Raw genomic sequence first — 22182 nt, 5'->3', positions numbered from 1 at the left:
TATTATTACTTTAAACTTGTATATATATGTATATATGTATATATATATATATATATATATATATATATATATATATATATATATATATATATATATATATATATATATATATATATATATATATATATATATATATATATATATATATATATATATATATATATATATATATATATATATATATATATATATATATATATATATATATATATATACTAAAGTTTGTGAAACGTAAGCAAACGCAAGCAAATGTTTTTATTTAAGCAAATAATATCATAAGAGTAACTTTTTTAGTAGAAATTTTTAGTAGAAATATACATTTAAAGTATGAGTCAAAGAACTATATTTTAACTTGTGAATCAATAAATACAAAATTAATAACTTGAATTCCATTTTTTTTTAATGAATTCCTACTTTATAACATGAATATAAATTGGTTTTTGTGGTAGGTTTGTGGTAATTTGTTCTTCCGAAAATGTGAATTGATAAACGTTATACGTTTTTTCAAAGAGTATTTTAAATTATTAACTGGCTAATGAACATCAAACTTTCACAATCAACGTTACGAATACGGCTCAAAAATGTCTAACGTTATTTGCGTGTAAATGTGTAGCCATTTTAACAAACATTGATATATATATATATATATATATATATATATATATATATATATATATATATATATATATATATATATATATATATATATCAATGTTTGTTAAAATTTTCTGTTTGTTTTTTTAAGCCGGTTCTGAATTAGTTTTCGCTGACAAATTTAAGTATCTAGGTCATAAATTGAAAAAAAGTTTTATTACTATTTAAAAAAGTTATTACTTATTGTTAAACAAATATTAATATTCATTAAACTTCGATACCGAATTTTAACAAATTACTATTCGCTAGTCGATTCATGAAAACACTATTCGCCGGTGCTTACTTATGTTTACTTAAGAAATTTTAAACACATATTAGCTATTTAAAGTTTGAAAGAGTGGCATATGCATTTCTTGATTCAGAAATGGCCAAACCCGTTTGTGTGACTGACATAAGGATTTCTTCATTTTAAAAAGCACGATTTTTTTAATGGTAAACAGTCTAAAAATATTACATTAGCAAAAAAGTGCCATAGACACTTCTTTTACCATGACACAGATACACATAAATAAATTCCCCCAAAATCGAAAATTTTTTATACATTCTCTACTTTAATACATTTTATACTAAAATATTAGATTATTTTATAATAGATGTAATATTCTCAAGATATATATGTTAAGTAAATTTTCAAAAGGCGCTAACTCCGAGTAAATTGATTTCGAGAAATCGACAAAAAAAAACTTGATTACTTATAGACGCACAATAGAAAAAATTTATATTTTTTTCTTAGGACCAAGAGTCTATTATTATATCTAATACTTAAATAGATTTAAGCATATAAAGTTTGGAAATGGAAGAAACTTTTCAAATACGCATAATATGGCGCTTTTAATTGTTTCAACATGTTTTGCCAGACAACATGTTTTGTCTATAATAAATGCGGGAAAGATACTATGCAACCTGCTGTTAACGCTAACATTGGGCCAATGTTAGCGTTAACAGGAGATTACATCTATTATGTCAAGTAGCAGATATTCAACAAACGTACAGCGGAATTGGCAGACCAGCAGCCGTATTTACTTCTCTTCGTTAAACATAACGGAGCTTTTGTCTAAAACTTTTGCATAAGATTTTTACTCCCAGCAATTTTTTTCTACTCCCCAGTAAAAATCTCATATTTAATTCGTAATGACATCATTATGAGATTTTTACTCCGATAAAAATGTGTTTTGCGGCAAAATGTATTTTTGCAAATACATTGTATTTTGTGAATACACTTTCAAACATTTTAATCGTTGTGGTTTCTCGAGACTCAATAAAGGTCGTTCAGTATAAATATTATTTATGTGCGAGTCGTTCAGTATAAATACAATTGAAGCTTTTGTGTTATTTTAATGCAGTGGCATATTTACTATTAAAAAGTTAACAATGCATACTAAATTTGTTGACGTTTATAATTTAAAAAAATATATTAGTTCGAAGAAAGTTTTTTTTTTTATAAAAAAAGTTGCGTGTGCGGATTCTGGAGTGTCGTCAACCTTGTCAGGTCAGGTTATCCTGCGTCTGGTAACATGTAACCCAGTACAATCTGCTTCATATCCTGCTGCCTTGTAGGACACGCTTTTTAAGCAAAGACTAGGAGATGCCAACTCCGACTTAAAACACCCCTTGCCTTGGATCTTTTGGTTGAGTAAAGGCTAGAGATGGTGTCTCGATAAAAACACTTATCTTGGGAAGATGTTAAATGCATCCGGCAACGGTCTTGTAGAGAGCCTCCTTGGCAATGACTTAAGGGGTAAACAGTTTCCATTTGTTGACCAGCCTCGCACCCCTTCCTCATCTATTAGGCTGACGCAGATGTATTTATAATACATTGTTTCCAGTTTAGGATGTTGAATGCTAGATCTTCTTGACTCAATGCATGGGTTTTGCAAGTTATTCTATTATCTCCTAATGAGGGTACAGCTCTAAATCTTAGTTTTATGGTTCTGGGGCCGGCTGGTAGTCAGGTTTCCCGAACTCTGTGGTAGCTCTCAGAGAGGATGATTCCATCAACAACTGAAAAATATCAGAATACTAAAAGTACCATGTTGTGCATGGATGGTGTCCCTGTTTGTACTTTTGGTATGCATTTTCAAGGCCACATTTGGAGCCCTTTATTACAACTTATGGTTTATTAATAGTAATGAGGCAATTACTTGGACTATTAAACAGTGTATTGAGTACTGCCTGTGCTTTGAGTCAAGTTCTTTAACAAATTTTAAAATGAATAAAGTACCGAAAACTATAAAACACAAATAACCATCGTCATCACCAAGTTCTCTAAACATATCATTCACTAATATTTGTTGATGATTATCTTCCTTTAATTCATAAAGACTCCAATAGTCACATGCTTTCGTTTAGTACCAATTCACTTTATCTCCTTTCTCTTTGTTCTATATTGCTCTTCTCTTTGTTCTATATCGCTCCCCTTCATCTCAAGGCTGCACTCTTTTTGATGTTATTTCTGATTAAATTGACCAAGTCTTTTCTCTTTATCCATTAGCGAATATTGTTGTTATTGGTCAATCTAATGCTCATCGCACCAAATGACTTGGTTATAGTGTCAGTGACACTGCTGGCGTTAAAGCCCTCAACTTTTGCCTCTTAATCTCTAACTCAAATAGTCAATTTTCCAACTCGCTTTCCAGACAACCCGAATCATTTAACTTCTCTCACTCCAGCTTCTGTATCTAAAGTGATTTCCTGCTCAGACTCTTCTACAGCTTATGGTCCGGACAACATAACTGTTATAGTCTTTCAGAACTGTTCTCCGGAGCTGTCGTCTATACTTTCAAAACTATCTAAGGTGGCATTGTTTGCTTAAGAAGCCAACACTCTCTGATTGCTTGGAGGGGGTATCTAAGCTTGAAAAGGATCTCACTTCTGCTACAGCATAGGGCTCACAGTGGCTGGTGAACTTTAATTCAGATAAAACTCTTTTTTTGCCAATTGTTATCAAAATAATTTAGATCTTCCTATATTTATGAACAGTAATGTTTTAGATGAGTCATCCCTTCATTTTCTAGGATTAACTCTTACTTCCGATCTTTCTAGGAAACCATATATCAAATCCATTACAAAATTAGCATCTGCTAAGGTTGCATCTCTTTATCGAGCTCGACACTTTCTTACTTCAGATTCTATTCTCTACTTAATATTTGAAGAAATGTATATACAGAAATATACAAAATACTTTGGTGAAACAGGTCTTAACTTTTCAAAAATTTTTAAGAATCATTAAATAACAAGAACATTCCATTCATAATAAAAACTGCTTCAGTTATAAAAATTTATAGTTATTGATTGAGAAATGAAACCATTGAAACTTTGAATATTTTTTTTAACAGTGTCTTTGGTGTGCAAGCATAGTGTGCAATAATCATGCAAGTAATTTTTAAAAGATCTAATAGATTGCTATCAGAAGATAAAAATGGGTTTAAAAAAGTATGGAGTTGTGGATTTACTATAAAATGTGATAAACTATCCAGACTTCCCCCATTTGTGTATTCTAAGTTCAAAAATGATGTTGCAGTTAAACAGGAAATTATTTTAACAGCAGATTTATATAAAACCAATTATTGTAAATTATACAAAACTTACAAATAAAGTGTTAAATTTAGGAAAATTTAACAAAAATGATAAAAACGTAAATTTTAATTAGCTATGGCATTATAGATAAAAATCTAATACAAATCTGTCTGCTTAGTTGCAGTAGTTAAATAGTTCTTTTTAATTAAAGATCTTTTGAGTTACGATTATAGTTGTGTTCAGTAAGTTCGGACAGCATTTATTAAATGAGTGGATTAAACTTTTGATTTAAAGTTTGAGTGGTTAACTTTTGGATTAAATTTTGTGCTCCGAATGAGTTACTAAAATTAAAAATTTATTTAAAGAATAGTTAATACTAAATAAATTAACAATTAAAAATATTTTTTCAACAAATTTTTGACTCCAGTCATTTGGAGATATCTCTGTCAGAAGTAGCAGAGAAGGCATCTTCCATATCGCAGGTTATATAGCAAAAAGTTTTAAAATGGTTTAGGAAATGTTAACAGATAAACATTATATCGACAATTTATGTTAGTGAATCTTTTTCAATTTTATATTTTACTTTTAATGTTATTGTCAATATTTTTATGTCATTCTGAACAACTGCTCAGTTTGTTTTGAATTTTTATTGATTAATAAAAACTTACTTTGTTCTGAGCAACTGATACTGATGATAAATTTCTAACAAGCCAGTAATATATTACAGTAATATATTTTATATATAACTAATATATTTTTTAACATTAAAAAAATGTTATTATTTATAAAAATTGTGTGGATATTATAGTTAGTTTATAGTGTTATCTTTTTTTAGAGTTGATATAAACATAAAGTTACATAAGATGTTTTGATTAATGTGGAATAACAAAATATATAAACAATATTACATTCTTTGGGCAAAATCAATTTTATTAAATAAATAAATATTTTTATTGAAAAAAAAGTAATTACTGTTAGAAAATAATTTCTTGCTGAACAAAAAGTAGTTGCAAGAATAAAAAAGTTTCTTATTTGTTTGTTTGTTTTGATTTTATAGCGTTTTAGTTTTTTTAATGGCCTTCTATTTTTTCGGCAAAAATGCGGAATATTAGGCCATATACTTGAAGTAGGCCATGTGCATATTCTTTTATTCGTTGACTGCTCAAATTACCCCGTACTATTGCTCAACTTACCCCAATGGAGCAGGTTGAGCAGCTCCGTAAGCAATATCTTCTCAAAAAAATAAAAACTACACTTTTTTCTTAACAAATTTTTAGCAGGTTAAACCTGCAGCTGTTTTTCAAAACGCCTTTAAATGCTTATTATGTATTTCGAAAAAAAGGCAATAAAAAAAAATTATTAGGAGAAACTCATTGTAAAAATATTTTTGAAACTAATAATTTTTATGAATTTTTTCATAATTCAACAAAAATATTCATTCCATAACAATTGTAGGCATCTAAATAAGCTTATTTTGTAAAAAGACAGTTTTGAATTTTTTTTACCTTAAGGCGTTTTGAAAAACGACTGCAGACTTGAAACGCAGATAGGTTAAAAAACGACCTGTTTTTTAACCTATCTGCGCAGCGGTCTTGTTAAACAAGCTTTTTAGAGTTGAGGGTTAAATTGAATAAAATAAACAAATTAAAAAAAAAAAATTAATAATGATAGTAAAATGATGAATTTTAAAAATGTTTTACAATGCTAATTTTTAAATATTATAATAACATCATAACATACATAATAGTACATGCGTTTCGTTTTGAAACATATTTCAGTGCTAAAAAGTTCAATAAAAACAAAAATTAGAGTATGGTTACTTACTACAAGTAAGTAAGGTTACTTACTACAAGTAAGTATGTAACGTTACTTATATTATTATTTGTTTACGCAACATTTCTTGTTATACATAAATACAAATATGATGTAAAACATAGGAAACAGTGGCGTACTAATTATCCTTTTTTTTTAGTTGAAAACGATCATAAAAGTTCAGACCTATAAAGTACCTTTTATGACCAAAAAACCTTTTAAGTAAAAAAGATCCTAACAGTAAAATCGTAAAAACACTAGAAAATTTAATGTAGAAAGTAGTAGTCATACAGTCTGTAAACAACACTAGAAGTACGATGTTGATTTTTTTTCATAACTGCAGGCTGGCTCTGAACGGAGTGTTTAGTCGCAACTCTTGTGCTGACGGACGCCATTTCCTAATACTCAATGCAATTGAAACCAACTTGCCCAACCAACAATAGATGACATGTAGAAAAGATTGATAATTAACAACTGATTGAAATAAACCTCTTTGTAACTAGAATTAACTATCACTTTTTATTAACAATCTACAATATAAATCAGTGCATGTTAAACGTGAATATTCTCGTAATATTTTATTAGCCTTACTTCAGATTTGATTTGGGGTTAACTTACGATATGTTAGGATTACTTTGGGTTGAGTTAAAGCTAGGTATTATTAATTTATGGTTACTTAGACTTACCTAATATAATTTCATGTACAACCGGATCTAATATAAACTAAATAAACACTTAAAAGAATATGCCTTTATAGTATTTTACTATAAAGGAATATTCTATAAATCTAATAATTTTTTAGGTTTACACTGATGGATAAAGTATTTGGAGTTTATTGTTTATTTGAAACTTTATTTGTATATTTAATGCTATGAAGTACTGCCAAACGAGCATTTGAAAACCATGAAGTCTATTTTAAAATTACTGAAGTCGATTTTAAAATTTTTGTCATTGCATAACGTTTTCATAACACTCATTAATGGATGTTAATAAAATATCTCATCACTCGTTGATAATTACTAGGATAGTATTTTCGGGCTGCTGATTTATCTACTGGCACTATACGAATTTGCTTTTCTTACTTCAGTCATTCGCGCGTGTTAAACGAAATCCGCTATTTTTTTTTTAACATTACTGAGTTATTTAATTAGATGTGTGTGTGTGGCGCACAGCCACTCTATAAAAACATTTCAATAGTCAGACATATATTAATAAAACTAATAAGTTATAAAAACTTATAATAACAAAAAATTACAACTAATTCTAGTGATAAAAAAGTTAAAAAATACAAGGTAAGAAAAGTAAAAAAACAATATTAGTTTCCCCCTCTGTCGACAGGTCGTGCTAAATCATAAATTCGACTTGGTATTTTCCCTTTAAGTGCGGATGTCTTTACTTTAAATGCCAACGGATCAAATTGAACATGATCCATGTCATCACGTAACAAAGGAACCGCTAATCCCTTTACGCGTTCAGTAGGTTTAGCATTTAATGCAGCATGCGAAACTTTCCACTCCACATCGCGATTCGGAATATAACGGTCAATTAATTTTTTTGGCTTTGAAAGATCCTAAAATATTTTTTTCATTTCACAAACATTTATAAAAAATTTTATAAATTTTTAGGTCAAAATTTGAATTAAGCTTAAAAATATTAAATTTCATTTTACCTCAACTCGTGCAGTGGTATGAGCAGAAAGAGTGCTTTTTTTAATTACCCATTCAGGGTCGCGAGAAGGTAAATCCAGACGTTCTTTAGGACGAGACAGGGATTCAATCGAAGGTGGGGTTTTTGCATTTTTTGCAGCATCAGAAATTAACCATGCAACCTTGATATCAATATATTTAAAATAGCAATGATAAAAAAACTGAACAACCAAAAGCAAACATAAATATAAAAATGATAAAAATGAACAGACAAAAAACCTCTCTTGATGGTTTGTATGATCGATGTAAAGATTTAGGTCTTGCCAGTTCATTCACCCTTTCTGGAGCATTGGAACCTAATGCAGATTTATTTACTGTCCATATTGGCGACGATCTTCCACATCCCAAAACGTATGATAGTCTAATATATATATTATATATATAAATATATAAATTATATTAGTGTATTCTACAAACAGAGTGCTCAATGTTCTTAAAGAACAGAGCAATAATAAATTATTATATATATATATATATATATATATATATATATATATATATATATATATATATGTTTATTGTGGTACCACAAGTATCATTGATCTGCCAAGAAAGTGAGCAGGTGAATTAACACACCTTCGGTATCACATCACCACCTAAAGGGCGAAAGGCGTCCACGATTACGATACGAACTGACTTGGTCAGACAATGATACTCTGCATTATTAATATATATATATATATATATATATATATATATATATATATATATATATATATATATATATATATACATACATATATATATATATATATATATATATATATATATATATATATATATATTAATATATATATATATATATATATATATATTAATATATATATATATATTAATATATATATATATATATATATATACATATATATATATATATACATATGTATGTGTATGTGTATGTGTATGTGTATGTGTATGTGTATGTGTATGTGTATGTGTATGTGTATGTGTATGTGTATGTGTATGTGTATGTGTATGTGTATGTGTATGTGTATGTGTATGTGTATGTGTATGTGTATGTGTATGTGTATGTGTATATATATATATATATATATATATATATATATATATATAATATATATATATATATATATATATATTTGAATTATGGACAAATTTTACTGATTTCTCATTAAAGCATGTGTGTTGAGGTTATTTAAAATAAATACAAATAGCAAAAAAATGTGTTATGTATATTACCTTTATATATTTACATTAAATATTATTATTAATTGCGATTTTTTTTTTTAATGTCATTATTATGTTATTACTTTATTATGTATATTATTTTTGGAAAGTAAAAATAACTTAAAGTTTTAACCAGTTTTCCAAAGGTATTTCAATTTTATTTTATGTTGGCATAATTTAACATTTTTTTAAAAATTATTTTGCCCACTCGGAATCCCTAATTTAAACTCTTTACTCTCAACTAAGAGAATTAAAGATATAAGGAAAACTTTGCACTAGAGATACAGCTGTAAGCTGCGTTTTAATTGTATGGTGTGGCAATATGGTTAGAATTTCCTTATCTTGTCTTTTCAGCAGTCACAAGTTTGTAACTTTGTGACATGGCCATCAACTGTGCTTCACTTTTTATTTTTTTATTACATATGAAAACTTGTGCTACCCATTTAACGATTAAATGAAACTTTTAAAAAACATCACCAGTAAAGTGTTCACTCATAGAAAAAAATGAAAGCTTTTGCTGTGGCGATCCATCTGTTGTGGAAAGCCATCTGCTATGGAAAATATTTTTACACTTTGCTTTAGAAAGATTTATGTCAATTTGGTCTGTAGATAAATGTTATATAAACTTATAACAAAGCAAAACATCTTTCAAAATTGTTTTGGAAATTTTTTCAGGATGTTCAATCAAAGGTTCCAGCTGTTATATAGGTTCAAATATTTTAATTATTTTTATTCCATTAACTTTAAATAGTCTTTGCAATAGGGCCAGTAAAACAATTCTTTGAATTAGTTGGAGCATGTAGTTTAACAGTTATATGTCTCAATGGTAATTTATTACAATGCAGAATACAAATAGACCAGAATAATTGCCTTTTTGTTAATTATTCCAGATTTGATAGAAAACCTCCATCTTTTTCTGAACCAGTTATTGTGTTTGTACAATCTCTCTCCGTGTTCTAAGAACTCAGGGGTTGCCCTTGAAACCATCTAATTGTAAAAAACTATTATAGTTATATTGTCTGAACTTTAAACAACATCATTCAAACAATGAAAGTCTGATTGTTTTAAATTTGTATGTCTTATTACATTTAAACACTTTTATTTTAATCTTTTAACGCACTTTACCCCACTAATATATTTATTTTTCACAAAAAAAATTATTCATGTTTTATAGCATATGGTAATATATAAAAAAAAAATCTAAAAAGTTTCAGATTTCAATAATTTAAAAATTTTAACTCCCATTGCATTTATGCATAAATGATCAGTTATACCTTACATAGGTAAAAACTCTTTTTTTCCTCAAAGTCATCTCATTCACATATATTGGCACCATAAAAGTTATCCAGCAAATTAAAAATCAAAAATTTTGAAAGTATGATGTACCCTAGTGGGCATACCAAGTAGCATAAAGACACTTTGCGCATTTTTATTTTTATTTTGAATAGACTAAATATTTTGTGAAACATAAGCACAAGTACATCTTTATGAGCAACACCACTGCCTTAGTTAGTGTCAATGTTAGAAAGATTAAGCTAAAGTACTACTAAAACTTAATGCACTTTCTCAGATAAAGATTGACAAAAAAGTAGATTGCAGTCAGTAACCAGTTTATACAGTTCAAAAAAACTTTATAATATACTGAAACTGACTCAAGGCTCAGCTAGCAGAAAAAATTGTTCATAATAGACCAACAAGTAGTTGAAAGGTACAAAATAAAAAAATAACATCAAGGTTTCTAAAATTCTTGTAAATTGCTTTATCATCTAACAGGTTTTGTTTCTTCCAGACTTGGTTCCAATGACTCATCAGCATCAGTTGTGTTGATGGTTGTTTGTTCAGTTTTGTCATCACTTTGGTCCTGTATGATTTTTAATGTCAACATGATACGAAATCTCATCCCAAAATCAATACATCAATGCTACTGTTGCTTTTAACAAACTTTCTCATTATGCCATTGCGGTTAGATAGAAGAATTTTGGCTGTTTTATGATTTAGTCAGATTGCTGTGACCAGCTGTCATAGAAGAGCTTGGCTGGTGCTTTGTATAACAAGCGGGGCAAACAAGTATTAAAGGAATTTATAATGTTGATGAACCATACAATGTTGAACCATGTAACCAAGAGCAATAAAAAAATGACAACAAACACCCTGAAAAAATATTACTTTTATTTCAAGTTCAGTATTGCAATTTCATTATTAATTTATATTTTTATTTGACAGTTTTAGTTATTTTGTTTTTTAATAAGTGTTATTGTTAATAATTGACTGATATTTTTCAAACTCATTTAGTTTACCATTGATATCCTTAAGTATGGGAGTTAAAATTAGAGAATGGTCACAAGTTCGGCACAATTTAGTTATTGACTTGTTCAAGCAAGGTAAAACATTTAGTTTAATAATGAAATAAGCAAGTGGAATGATTTAGAAGCCATCAGTGACTTAATTAAAATCAATTAAAAAGTACCAAACATTTGAACATGTGAAAAATCAGTCAAGATCAGAAGCCAAGCATAAAACATCATCTTGAATTGAGCAACAAATTAACAAGATAGTGTAGACAAAAAAAAAAGGGATTTTTTATCAGCGCCAGAAGTATCTTGAAAAAGAATTAAAAGTGGGATACAAGTGAGTGCATGTACTATTCAAAGTTGATTGAAAGAAAGCGAATTTAAAGCAAGAGTTTTGCGCAAGAAACCATTCCTTTCAAAAACCTACCACAACCGACAACTTGGATTTGCTAAAAAATATGAAAATATGCTGTTATCATATTGGAAAGAGAGTTTTGTGGACTGATGAGTCAAAATTTATTCTTGTGAAATCTAATGAAGCTTTAAAAGTATGAAGAAAAAAGGACAAAGCATTCACACATTTAGTTGCATTCAAGGAACAGTAAAACTTGGTGGAGGTCTGGGAATTGATGACTTGAAACGGAACAGGAAAACTAGTTTATTGATAGAATTATGAGGATTATGTCAACATTCTTAATAGAAATCTTCTGGCCTCAACTGAAAAACTGCCATTTGGAAAACACTTTTTTCTTTTCAGGAATCAGGAAAACAAGATGAAGGGAGCTAATTCCAAAGAGTTGATGTTCAAGGAAAAAAACTAGATTAGAAAGAATAAGAACTTTTCGAACACTTAAGAACAGTCACATTAAAAGTATGAGACTTGACCAGATGACGAGTAACACATGAATGAATTTTAGTAGAGGACACAAGAGATGCTAGATCTTTAGAGCAGCACCCATTAAAGGACTTATAGAAAAGACAAATAAAAATATACAAGGACAAACTTGAGATTTATAGAGATAAAGAATAAAATCCAGAGTAAGAAAGTGGCAAGCATGATAAAGAGATGCAACCTTAGCAGATGGTAATTTTGTAATCAATTTGATATATGGTTTCCAACAAAGATTGCAAGTGTTTATCCTAGAAGACAAAGTGTAGATGACTCATTGAGTACATTACCATTCATAAATATAGGAAAATCTAAGTTAATGCAATAACGATTGGCTGAAAAAAGAATTGGGTTTTATCTGGGTTAAAATTCACCAGCCACTGTGAGCCCCATGCTGTAGCAGAAGTGAGATCCTTTTCAAGCTCAAATGCCCCCTCTAAGTAATCAGAGAGTGTTAGTTTTTTATCAAGACAAAAAAATTGTTAATGTAAATTAAAAAGAGTATAGTGTCAAGGATAGAACCTTGAGGAACCCCTGAAGTTACAGGAAAGGAAGAAGAGTGCTGTCCATCGAAGACAACTTTTATACTAAATTTGGTAAAGAAGGATTCAAAAGTCTTAAAGGTGCTACCTGATACACCATAAGAAAAGAGCTTTTAGAGAAGACCAGCATGCCAAACTGTACCAGACAAACCAGAAGCCTCTGGAGTCTAATTTTTGCGATGAAATACAAGATTTTGTGACCTGAGAATAATGGGCTTTGGCGCTTGACATTACCTTTTTATAATGTTTTCTGGCAATAGTAAACAGACGTCTATTTTCTGGAGAATTGTTTTGGCGATAGATATGGAAACAATGGTTACAATTGGAAATTGCAGCATCACAATGAGAGGAAATGGAGAAAACAGCACCATGAAGAAGAGTGAGGTTTGCCTTGGAATTGTCGAGAGGGAATAAAAGATTCTATGCTAGCCTGAATCCAAAAAGTTACATAAGAAGCACATTTGTTAGCAGGAAGACGAAAGATTTCTACCCAAGGGCCATCACTAAGAAAATCGTGGAAAGAATCCCAGTCAGCTTTAAGGCAGTTGTAAGAGGTACAATGATAGGGGGATTCTTATGATAAAGAAGAATGAAATAATAGTTTTAGAGAAATCAAACCGTGAAGCACCAAAGGGTGAATGAGGAGAATGGCTCTGAAGCACCTAAGAGTGAATGTGGAGAAACTGAGCACTAAATAGGATTAGAAACAAGACATAAGTCAAGTAGAGAAGGTAAATGATTTAGATTGTCTGAAAAGCTTGAAAAGTTGGAAAGTTGACTATTTGTGTTAAGTATTGAGAAAGGCAAAAGTTGTGGGCCTTAATGTCTGGAGAGTCACTGACACGAGAGCCAAGCTATTCAGCGTGATGAGCATTCAAGTCACCAACAACAACAATATCAGTTGAGGGATAAAGAGAAATAATTTGATCAGAAATAACATCAAAAAGAGTGTCTTGAGATGAAAGAAAAGAGTATGAGATGAACAAAAAGTCTTGAGATGAACGAAAGCAATATAGAACAAAGAGAAAGGCGATAGAGTGAAGTGGTGCTAAACAAAAGCACATAAAAGAACAGTCTGTGGATTCAAACCTAGTTTGAATCCACAAGCATTGGAGTCTTTAAGAACTAAAGGAAGATAGTGATCAACACTAAGATCACAAGATGAGACAGCTGAACTTAAATTAGTCTCAAAAAGAGCAAGTAGGTCTGATGAACTTTCCAAAAGATAAGACTCAACAGAAGAAAAGTTACTTTGAAGACCACAAATATGAGTGCATGATAGATTTAGAGAACTTGGTGATAACAATGGTTTTTTGTGTTTTATAATTTTTAGTACTTTATCTATTTTTAAATTTGTTAAAAAACTTGACTTAAATCACAGATAGTACTCAATACACTATCTAAAAGTCTAACCAATTGCCTCATTACTATTAATAAACCATACGCAGTAACAAAGGGCTCCAAATGTGGCCTTGACAATGTACACCAAAAGTACAAACAGGGACACAACCTATGCGAAACATGGCACTGTTAATACTTTGATATTTTTTAGCTGAATAATAGTTAATACTTTGATATTTTTTCAGCCTCACTGAGAGCTACCACAGAGTTTGGGAAACCTGACTACCAGCCGGCCTCAGAACCATAAAACTAAGATTTAGAGCTGTACCCTCATTAGGAGATAATAGAATGAGTTGCCTAGCCATAAAAAGAGACACAAGCAAAACCAATGCAATGGGTCAAGAAGATCCATCATTTAACATCCTAAACTGGAAACAATGTATTACAAATACATCTACCCCAGCCTAGTAGATGAAGAAGGGGTGCAAAGCTGATTAACAGCCTGGGAGGCCTTCTACAAGATAGTAGCTGGATACATTTAATGTCTGCCCATGATGAGTATTTTTATCAAAACATTATCTCTAGCCTTACTTAACCAAAAGCCTAAGGAAGGGGGTGTTTTAAGTCAGATTTGGCTTCTTCTAAAAAGCGTATTCTACAAAGCAGCAGGACATGAAGTAGGTTGTACAGGGTTACATGTTACCAGTAGCAGGATAACCTGACCTGACAGATAATCTGATTTGAAATTTAACCTGACCTGATCTGACATTTTCCAATAAAACAACAATCCTTAGCATTCATCAATAAAAAGCAAAAGATTTTTTTACAGATTGAGTTACTTAAATGAGCAGATTGAGTTACTTAAATGGCCAGTTCAAAGTCCAGATCTCAATCCAATTGAACACCTGGACAAAAAAAAATTGACACACAATATCTAAAAAGAAAAGAAGAGTTAAAGACCATGCTCCAAGAAGATTGAACTCAAATTGATCCACATACAATGAAGAAATTAGTTGAATCAAATCAAAATTGACTTGAAACGTTCGTAAAAGCTAAAGGTGGTCTAACTTAATACTAAAAAGTCAATAATTTGATATTAAAAAATTAATTACTCAGAGAAAAGTCTAATCTTTAAAATTTTGTTAACACTTATTTAATATTTTAAATAGTTTACATGCATTGTTAAGTTTTGAGCTAAGCAAAAATAATAAAAAAAGCTTAAAATTTTAAAAAATTATTTGAAGAAATTTATGCAAATCATTAGTTTCAAAAAATGTTTTACATAGAATTTTTGCTTTTAATTTTCTTTTTAATTATATTTTTCTCAAAATACATAAAAAGCATGTTAAGGTACTTTGAAAAAAAGCTTTCTATTAGAAATGCATTGAAAAAAGTAGCATTGATTTTTTTTATTAAATCGCATTTTGACAAATAAAAATGCCCATTTGTTCACCGAGCGCTGATATTCATAGTTGTAGTCCCATAGTAAAGTTTAGTTAAGTTAAGAGCTAAGAATATTAATTAAGCTAAACAAAACAAAGAATATCTAATTTACTGCTAAAATCACAGGCATTTTGAGATTCAATTTAATAAATTTATCAGATTATTATATCAATAAATAAAAGCTTAATTTGTCAAGTTTTTGTATGTAAATTATAAATTCAAAATTTATTTTTTAAAGATGCACGTTTAACAAAACTTGGACCACTGAATTTGGATTTATAAAAAAAAGCCATGATCATAAAGATAATGAAACTGCACACTGTACATTATGCAATGCATATATTAATATTGTTAAACTATGCTATTAACATTATATCAAGTACAAAATATAAATCAAACTCAGTTTTGATTAAAAGGGAGGGAAAAAGAAATTAATGCATCAAATAAAGGTCTATTTGTCTGTCATTCATTAAAGAATCATTATAACTTTCAGTCCATGGACTGTACAGAAAAATGATTAAAAAACTCTATGAGAAAAAAATTACATGCTCTCAAACAAAACTCAAGCCATTATTGTAATTGTTCTCTATCATAGGGCATTTGAATAAGTAATAAATGATTTAAATGGAATTGATTTTATTACAGTAACCAGCAAACATTTTTGTAGTGAATTTCTAGTGAACCTATATAGACATTTTGAGTGGTCCATTGAATTTTTGCTCATTGGTTACTTAGTGGACCATTAGTGACATCCACTAAAAGTGGCCAGCTAATAACTTTCAAACATGCTATTCATCAGCTAGCCACTTTTGGAGACTGCAAATAATGGTCAATAAAAGACTTAAAAATAGAAAAGAGAGTACGAATAAAATTTCTTGAACTGGCCAATTTACCCGGTGAAACATCTACTTTAATTAACAATCAAGCTTAAAAGGTTCTTTATAAGTTTTCTTTAACATGAAAAATTTAACATTATTCATTATAATAAAAAATCATCTAACAAGTGATATCAAGACGATCTTTTTGACAAATTTTGTTGTTCAAAACATTTAACCAAAAATGTTAAATAAAATCAAACACTAGTTAAAACCATTAACAGGTAAAGAGATCCTTTGACCAATTTAAAAGTAAAAATATGTTATTGAAGTCCCAAAACTAGTTGCCAAATTTATATCGGTGCTTCTTGGTTGTAACACCGCTGTTGAAAGAATTTTTTTCCCAAATGAATTGTTGTGGACCAATAAAAAAAAATCAATTATCTGTTTTTACACTAAAATCAATATTAGTATTAAAATCTCAGTTTTCCATCATTACATGAGAAGATCATTCCATCATTACATGAAAATTTTGCAACATGATTTCAAAGGAAAACAATTTTTTTGAAAATTAATTTCACTGAAAAGTATTCCAAAAAGCAAGACAAAATCAAAGAAGCAGACGACAAAGGCAATCAAATAAAAATATCAAGAAGGCTGTCGTAGGAATATTAAGTAGTATAGCCAGATCTTTTGGCTCTTAGGATGTTGGGAACTAGACTGTAGTTGTGTATATATTGAAATTTAGAAAATTTATATTCTACTTAGATAATTTTTTTTTTACATTGTACAATGTGCAATGTAAAAAAATAATCATAAGAGTAGGGATTTTCAACCTATGGGCCATAGCCCAAACATGGGCTATGGCCCATAGGCTAGTGAACCATATACATCTGTGTAAACTTACTATTTTATATAAATGCTGTTAATACAGCAGAGAGAGAATGAAATGACGTGTTTGTACAGTATGGCTTTTCATTAATAAATGATTTAGCATCAAAGTATAATGTATTGTTTGTTATTGATTTCTTGACAACATAATATATAATCTCATTAATAAGGCATACTTGTAGACCTGAGGGTAAAAAGGAAAAACCTTTGGAAGGTACAGTTAAACAGAAAGTTATTAAAATTTATGAATCTAAAAACCCCACAAAACAATTCTAAGAAGAAAAAAAATTCAACATCATATCAAAAAATATTTGGTAGTGGTGTAGTAAAAAAGTGCTTGCTTTGTAAACAATATGTACACACAAGAACTGTGCTCAATTTATTTCTAAGTGCAGGTTGTTTGTCAAAATTCATGTTTGGAGTTATAGGCTTGAGAGAAGGGTATAACAACAATTGAAATAAAAAAGAGTGACCCCATTGGTTATATATATTGATTTTGGTCTTTAGGAGGTAAATATAGTAAAACATGTAGGTAATTTTCATCATTTTTTTCTTTTTTAAAAGATTTTTTACTTAACATATGTAACTCCAGATCAAGCGCACAGCAGCTTTTAAAAAAGACTTGCATTACTATCTAAGATCTTGTTAAAACTCCGTTTAAGACAAGTGTTTCAAATGCTAGAGTGATTAAGTTGGCACCAATTTTAAACAAAATTTCAAAGTCACAAAATACAACTAAAAATACAACTAAACTTCAAATCAAAGTTCAAAATGGTTTAAAAGAAAAAATTGCACAAAACAGCACCAGATTATTGCTGCAGCCTCTTAAAATCTTATCGAAAATTACAACTTATTCAAGCAAATCTGGTTTATGACTCAGATTGAGTCTGTATCTAATGCCATTTCATGTAACCGAAAACTAATACTTTGTGCACACATGGTAGAAAAGCCCTCTGTTTTTTTTTAGAATTTTGATTTAAAGCACTTTTCAGAAGTTTTGAAAAGTTGTTTAAACTTGTTTTGAAATGACACTAAATAATAACTTTGCTGTGAAAATTGAGCACTTTAGAAAACCTTAATTTTGACTCAATATTGTGGCACACCAAAAGTCTATATGTTTTAGTATGTCAAAAAAATTGTTGATTTTAAAAACCTTAATTTAAATACAGCAACCATCAGTCAGATCACCACATTTTCATCTCTTACATGTAAAGGATAAAAACAGGAGTGACTCCTCACAATATGAAAATCTTCATTTGATAAGTTTTCAAATTTTCAAAACAGTATATTTTAGCTGCTTTTAATTTCAACAATAAGTTTAATAATGAAAAACTAAAATGCATAAAATTAAAACTTGGTGTTTAAGCTTTTGTTTTTAATTCAGTTTTTAATTATTTAATTGAGTTGTATGTTTTCAGTCATATAATTCATTTACATGTTTTATGTTATTCAATTGCTTTTTATAGATCAAGGTTTATGTTTAAAGGTACTAGTGTTTTACTTGATGGCATTTTTGTAATTAACTAGGGTAAAGGTGGGAAAAATCAAACAATGCTTAAAAAATCTTTAGAGAAATATAATAATTTTGCAACCACAACTATATAAAGTCTTAACAATACATTTTTAAAAAAAGAAAGAGCATCATTAGAAAAACCAGCTGCAATATTGAGGTAGAGAATGGAAACAAGAGTGGAAAACTGGCAAACACAATTAAAAAAAAGCAAACTTAGCGAATCCTAACATAAAATATTATTTAACATAATCATCATTTTACCTATCCTCTTCATATCCTGAAGGTACACTCTTTGGTCTGGATAATTCTTCGATGCGTTTTGAAGCATTTGCTTTCATGGCACTAGGTTGAACTTGCCAGATGACAGAAGATCTTCCGCAAGAATAAGCAAAGTAGTCTCTTTAAATAAACAACTTATAAGTATCAATAAACAAATAATTCCATATATGTATGTATGTATATGTGTATGTATGTATGTATGTATGTATGTATGTATGTATGTATGTATGTATGTATGTATGTATGTATGTATGTATGTATGTATGTATGTATGTATGTATGTATGTATGTATGTATGTACAACCTAATTTTCCCTATTTAAAAACTTTTGAATGCTATTGCATTTTGCAACTCAATTAAAAAGAAAAAAATTCAAAATGAATAAAACAACTATTGTTATTTTCTTTTAATTTTTCAAAACATATTTCACAAGATATTTATTTATTCATTTAAGCGATAAAAATTCATTTATATGGCATAATAAATTTAGCAAAACAAAATTATGTATAAAACCTTTTTCAATAGCCTAGAGACAAATATTTTAACAACTTTTTAAAAAAAAAATTATACTTTTGCAGTGGTGCAGTATGTTCTTTAGATTTTCCTGGTGTTGTAATCAATCATATACTTAAGAAGTTGATTTAAAAGTCTGAGCTTGAATGCTTTCTTTTTTATCTTTTCCAGTGAAATAAATTAAATTTATATGAGAAATAAATTATAATTTTGTATGAGAAGCTTCAACTGATTCCCAACTGAAGTGTCCTTAACATGTTTTTCTTCATTTTAATAAAAAGTTTTTTAGATTTACAGAAATAGAGGGAGGAATGTGACTTTTTAAATCAACTTATTTCAAAACAATATGGTCACATACTTAAACAATTTTATGGAACTTAAATAAATGTAGAATCTTGACTTAAAGCTTGTCTAATCCTCACAAAAATTTCATGCAAACAACAATTTGAAGCTGAAGTAGAGGCAAGTTAGTTACATGTTTAAATTATTATTGCTACATACAATCTTGATTTTTTAATGTTATTAGTCTTCTTAGAGTGTATTCTAAATTCATATCATCTTTTTAAAAAAATAGAAACTTATTGAATAGTTTTAAGTAACAAAAGAGAATGACAAAATTAAAATTGTTAAAAAGATTTACAAGTATGGCATTGCAGCTTGTGCTGGCTTGAGCTTTCTATTGTAATGCCAGACAGTTCAATTAGGAGAAACTAATTTGGAAGCAACAACTACTGCAGCAACGTGTTCAGCTCCGAAATAGTCATTAAATGACAAATCATCAGATGCTGATTTATCAATAAAAGTGACAATCAGCCATTTATTTAGTGACGTAAAAAGTAGAATCATTTGTTTTCAGGAAATTAATGAAAATTAATTTCCTGAAAACAAATGATTCTACTAGAAAGAAACTCTAATTTCCTGAAAATTAGAATTTCTTCTTGATACAGAATGGTTACGTTTTAAAGCCAATACAAGCAACTTGAAAGAGCGTTGTGTAAAAATTTAGAGAAGCTTCAACTTGTGAAGTGGACAAAAGAAACTATATGAAAATTTTTTGGTTTTTAATGCTCAATATTTTTTTGTACAAACTGTACAAAAAAATATTGAGCATTAAACACTTACATAATTATATAATTTAGTATGGAGATGAAAACATTTTCCGCAATAAGCGTATAGGATTGTAAACATTGCTGATAACTGAAGATTTTATTGCCAGCTGTAAAAGCAAATAAAAATTGATACTTTTATGTTTAAAAGCCTCAATGGGCCAAAGTTGATCAAATAATATTGCTAAACATACATAGAAACAGAAGTGATATAGATATATATACATAGAACAAGAAATGACTGAAGAAATTGACTTTAATAATATATTTAAACAATTTGCACCAGCTAAAGCAAGAAAGATAAACTTGCAACAAATTATTAATAGATTTAAATTGTGTGCTTTTTTCTTCGAATTTTAAAGTAGTATTTTTAGAAAATAAAACATAAAAAATCTATTGTTGGAGAGGAGAACAGGAGAGGTATTTCGTGCAGGTGCAATTTACCTTAGGTATATCTCTGTATGTATGTATGTATGTATGTATGTATGTATGTATGTATGTATGTATGTATGTATGTATGTATGTATGTATGTATATATGTATGTATGCATATATGTCGGAATTAGGAAAAATGAGGCCGGCAATAATTTGCCGACCTCAATCTTCTAGAGGTCGGCAAAAAAAAATTTAATACAAAGGTTACAAACACTTTTAGGTCGGCAGTTAGGTCAGCATTGCCGAATGCCGACCCTAATTCCGAGGGTTGATATATATATACATATACATATATATATATATATATATATATATATATATATATATATATATATATATATATATATATATATATATATATATACATATATATATATGTATATATACATATATATATATATACATATATATATATATACATATATATATATACACATATATATATACACATATATATATACATATATGTTTATATACAAATATATATATATACATATATATATATATATATATATATATATATATATATATACATATATATATATATACACATATATATATATATAAATATATATATATATATACATAAATATATATATATGTGTGTGTATATATATATATATATATATATATATATATATATATATATATATATATATATATATATATATATATATATATATATATATATATATATATATATATATACTTGACCTTAAAAAACATTATTTTAAAAAATTGTGGACTGGGACCCCCTAAAGGCATTTTGAATATTGAAATAACACCAAGTTTAAAAAATTTTTAGCTAAATATTTGATTTAGAAGTGCCGCTAGACCATTTATTATTTATTGGGTCCCTTATATTTTAGAAAAAAAAGTGTTTCAAAAATAGGTTAACCTAGTACTTAAAGAAAGCAAAATTAAACAAAAAATTTAAAAAATAATAATTGTTTTATATATAAATTTTTATTTTAGAAATGAGTGCTTAAAAACTATTGTTTTTTCAGCTAAAAATTCAAAAAGTGCATTTTTACAAGTTTTTTTTGGCAATTTTTAATATAATAAAAATTGTTTTGTAAAACGATTATTATTTTTGAACTTTTTGTATAATTTCACTTCTTATTTGTTATTTATATATATAGTGTTAATTCATTACATAAAACACAGTTAGGGGGTCTCAGTACACAATTTTTCAAAATGTTGTTTTTTAACTCTGTTATATATATACATATACATATATATATATAT

The 22182-nt window shown here is 28.4% G+C and overlaps 1 protein-coding gene across 2 annotated transcripts in view; it reads right to left on the bottom strand.

The window, feature by feature from the left end:
• Window positions 1–7170: 7170 nt before the first annotated feature.
• LOC100209427 (sperm microtubule associated protein 2-like) overlaps window positions 7171–22182 on the bottom strand; it is a 43524-nt gene continuing 28512 nt past the window's right edge. For both annotated transcript variants that reach the window (XM_065792789.1, XM_065792790.1), the window contains 4 exons: window positions 18863–19000; window positions 7908–8049; window positions 7652–7810; window positions 7171–7552 (listed from right to left, as the gene is read on the bottom strand). In XM_065792789.1, the coding sequence (XP_065648861.1) occupies window positions 7298–7552; window positions 7652–7810; window positions 7908–8049; window positions 18863–19000 (694 nt within the window). In that variant the 3' untranslated portion in view covers window positions 7171–7297. The remainder of the gene's footprint in view (window positions 7553–7651; window positions 7811–7907; window positions 8050–18862; window positions 19001–22182) is intronic.

Source organism: Hydra vulgaris, chromosome 03 (genome assembly GCF_038396675.1).
Source record: "Hydra vulgaris chromosome 03, alternate assembly HydraT2T_AEP".
NCBI classification, from domain to species: domain Eukaryota; kingdom Metazoa; phylum Cnidaria; class Hydrozoa; order Anthoathecata; family Hydridae; genus Hydra; species Hydra vulgaris.
This window is presented reverse-complemented; position numbering and strand designations above follow the sequence as displayed.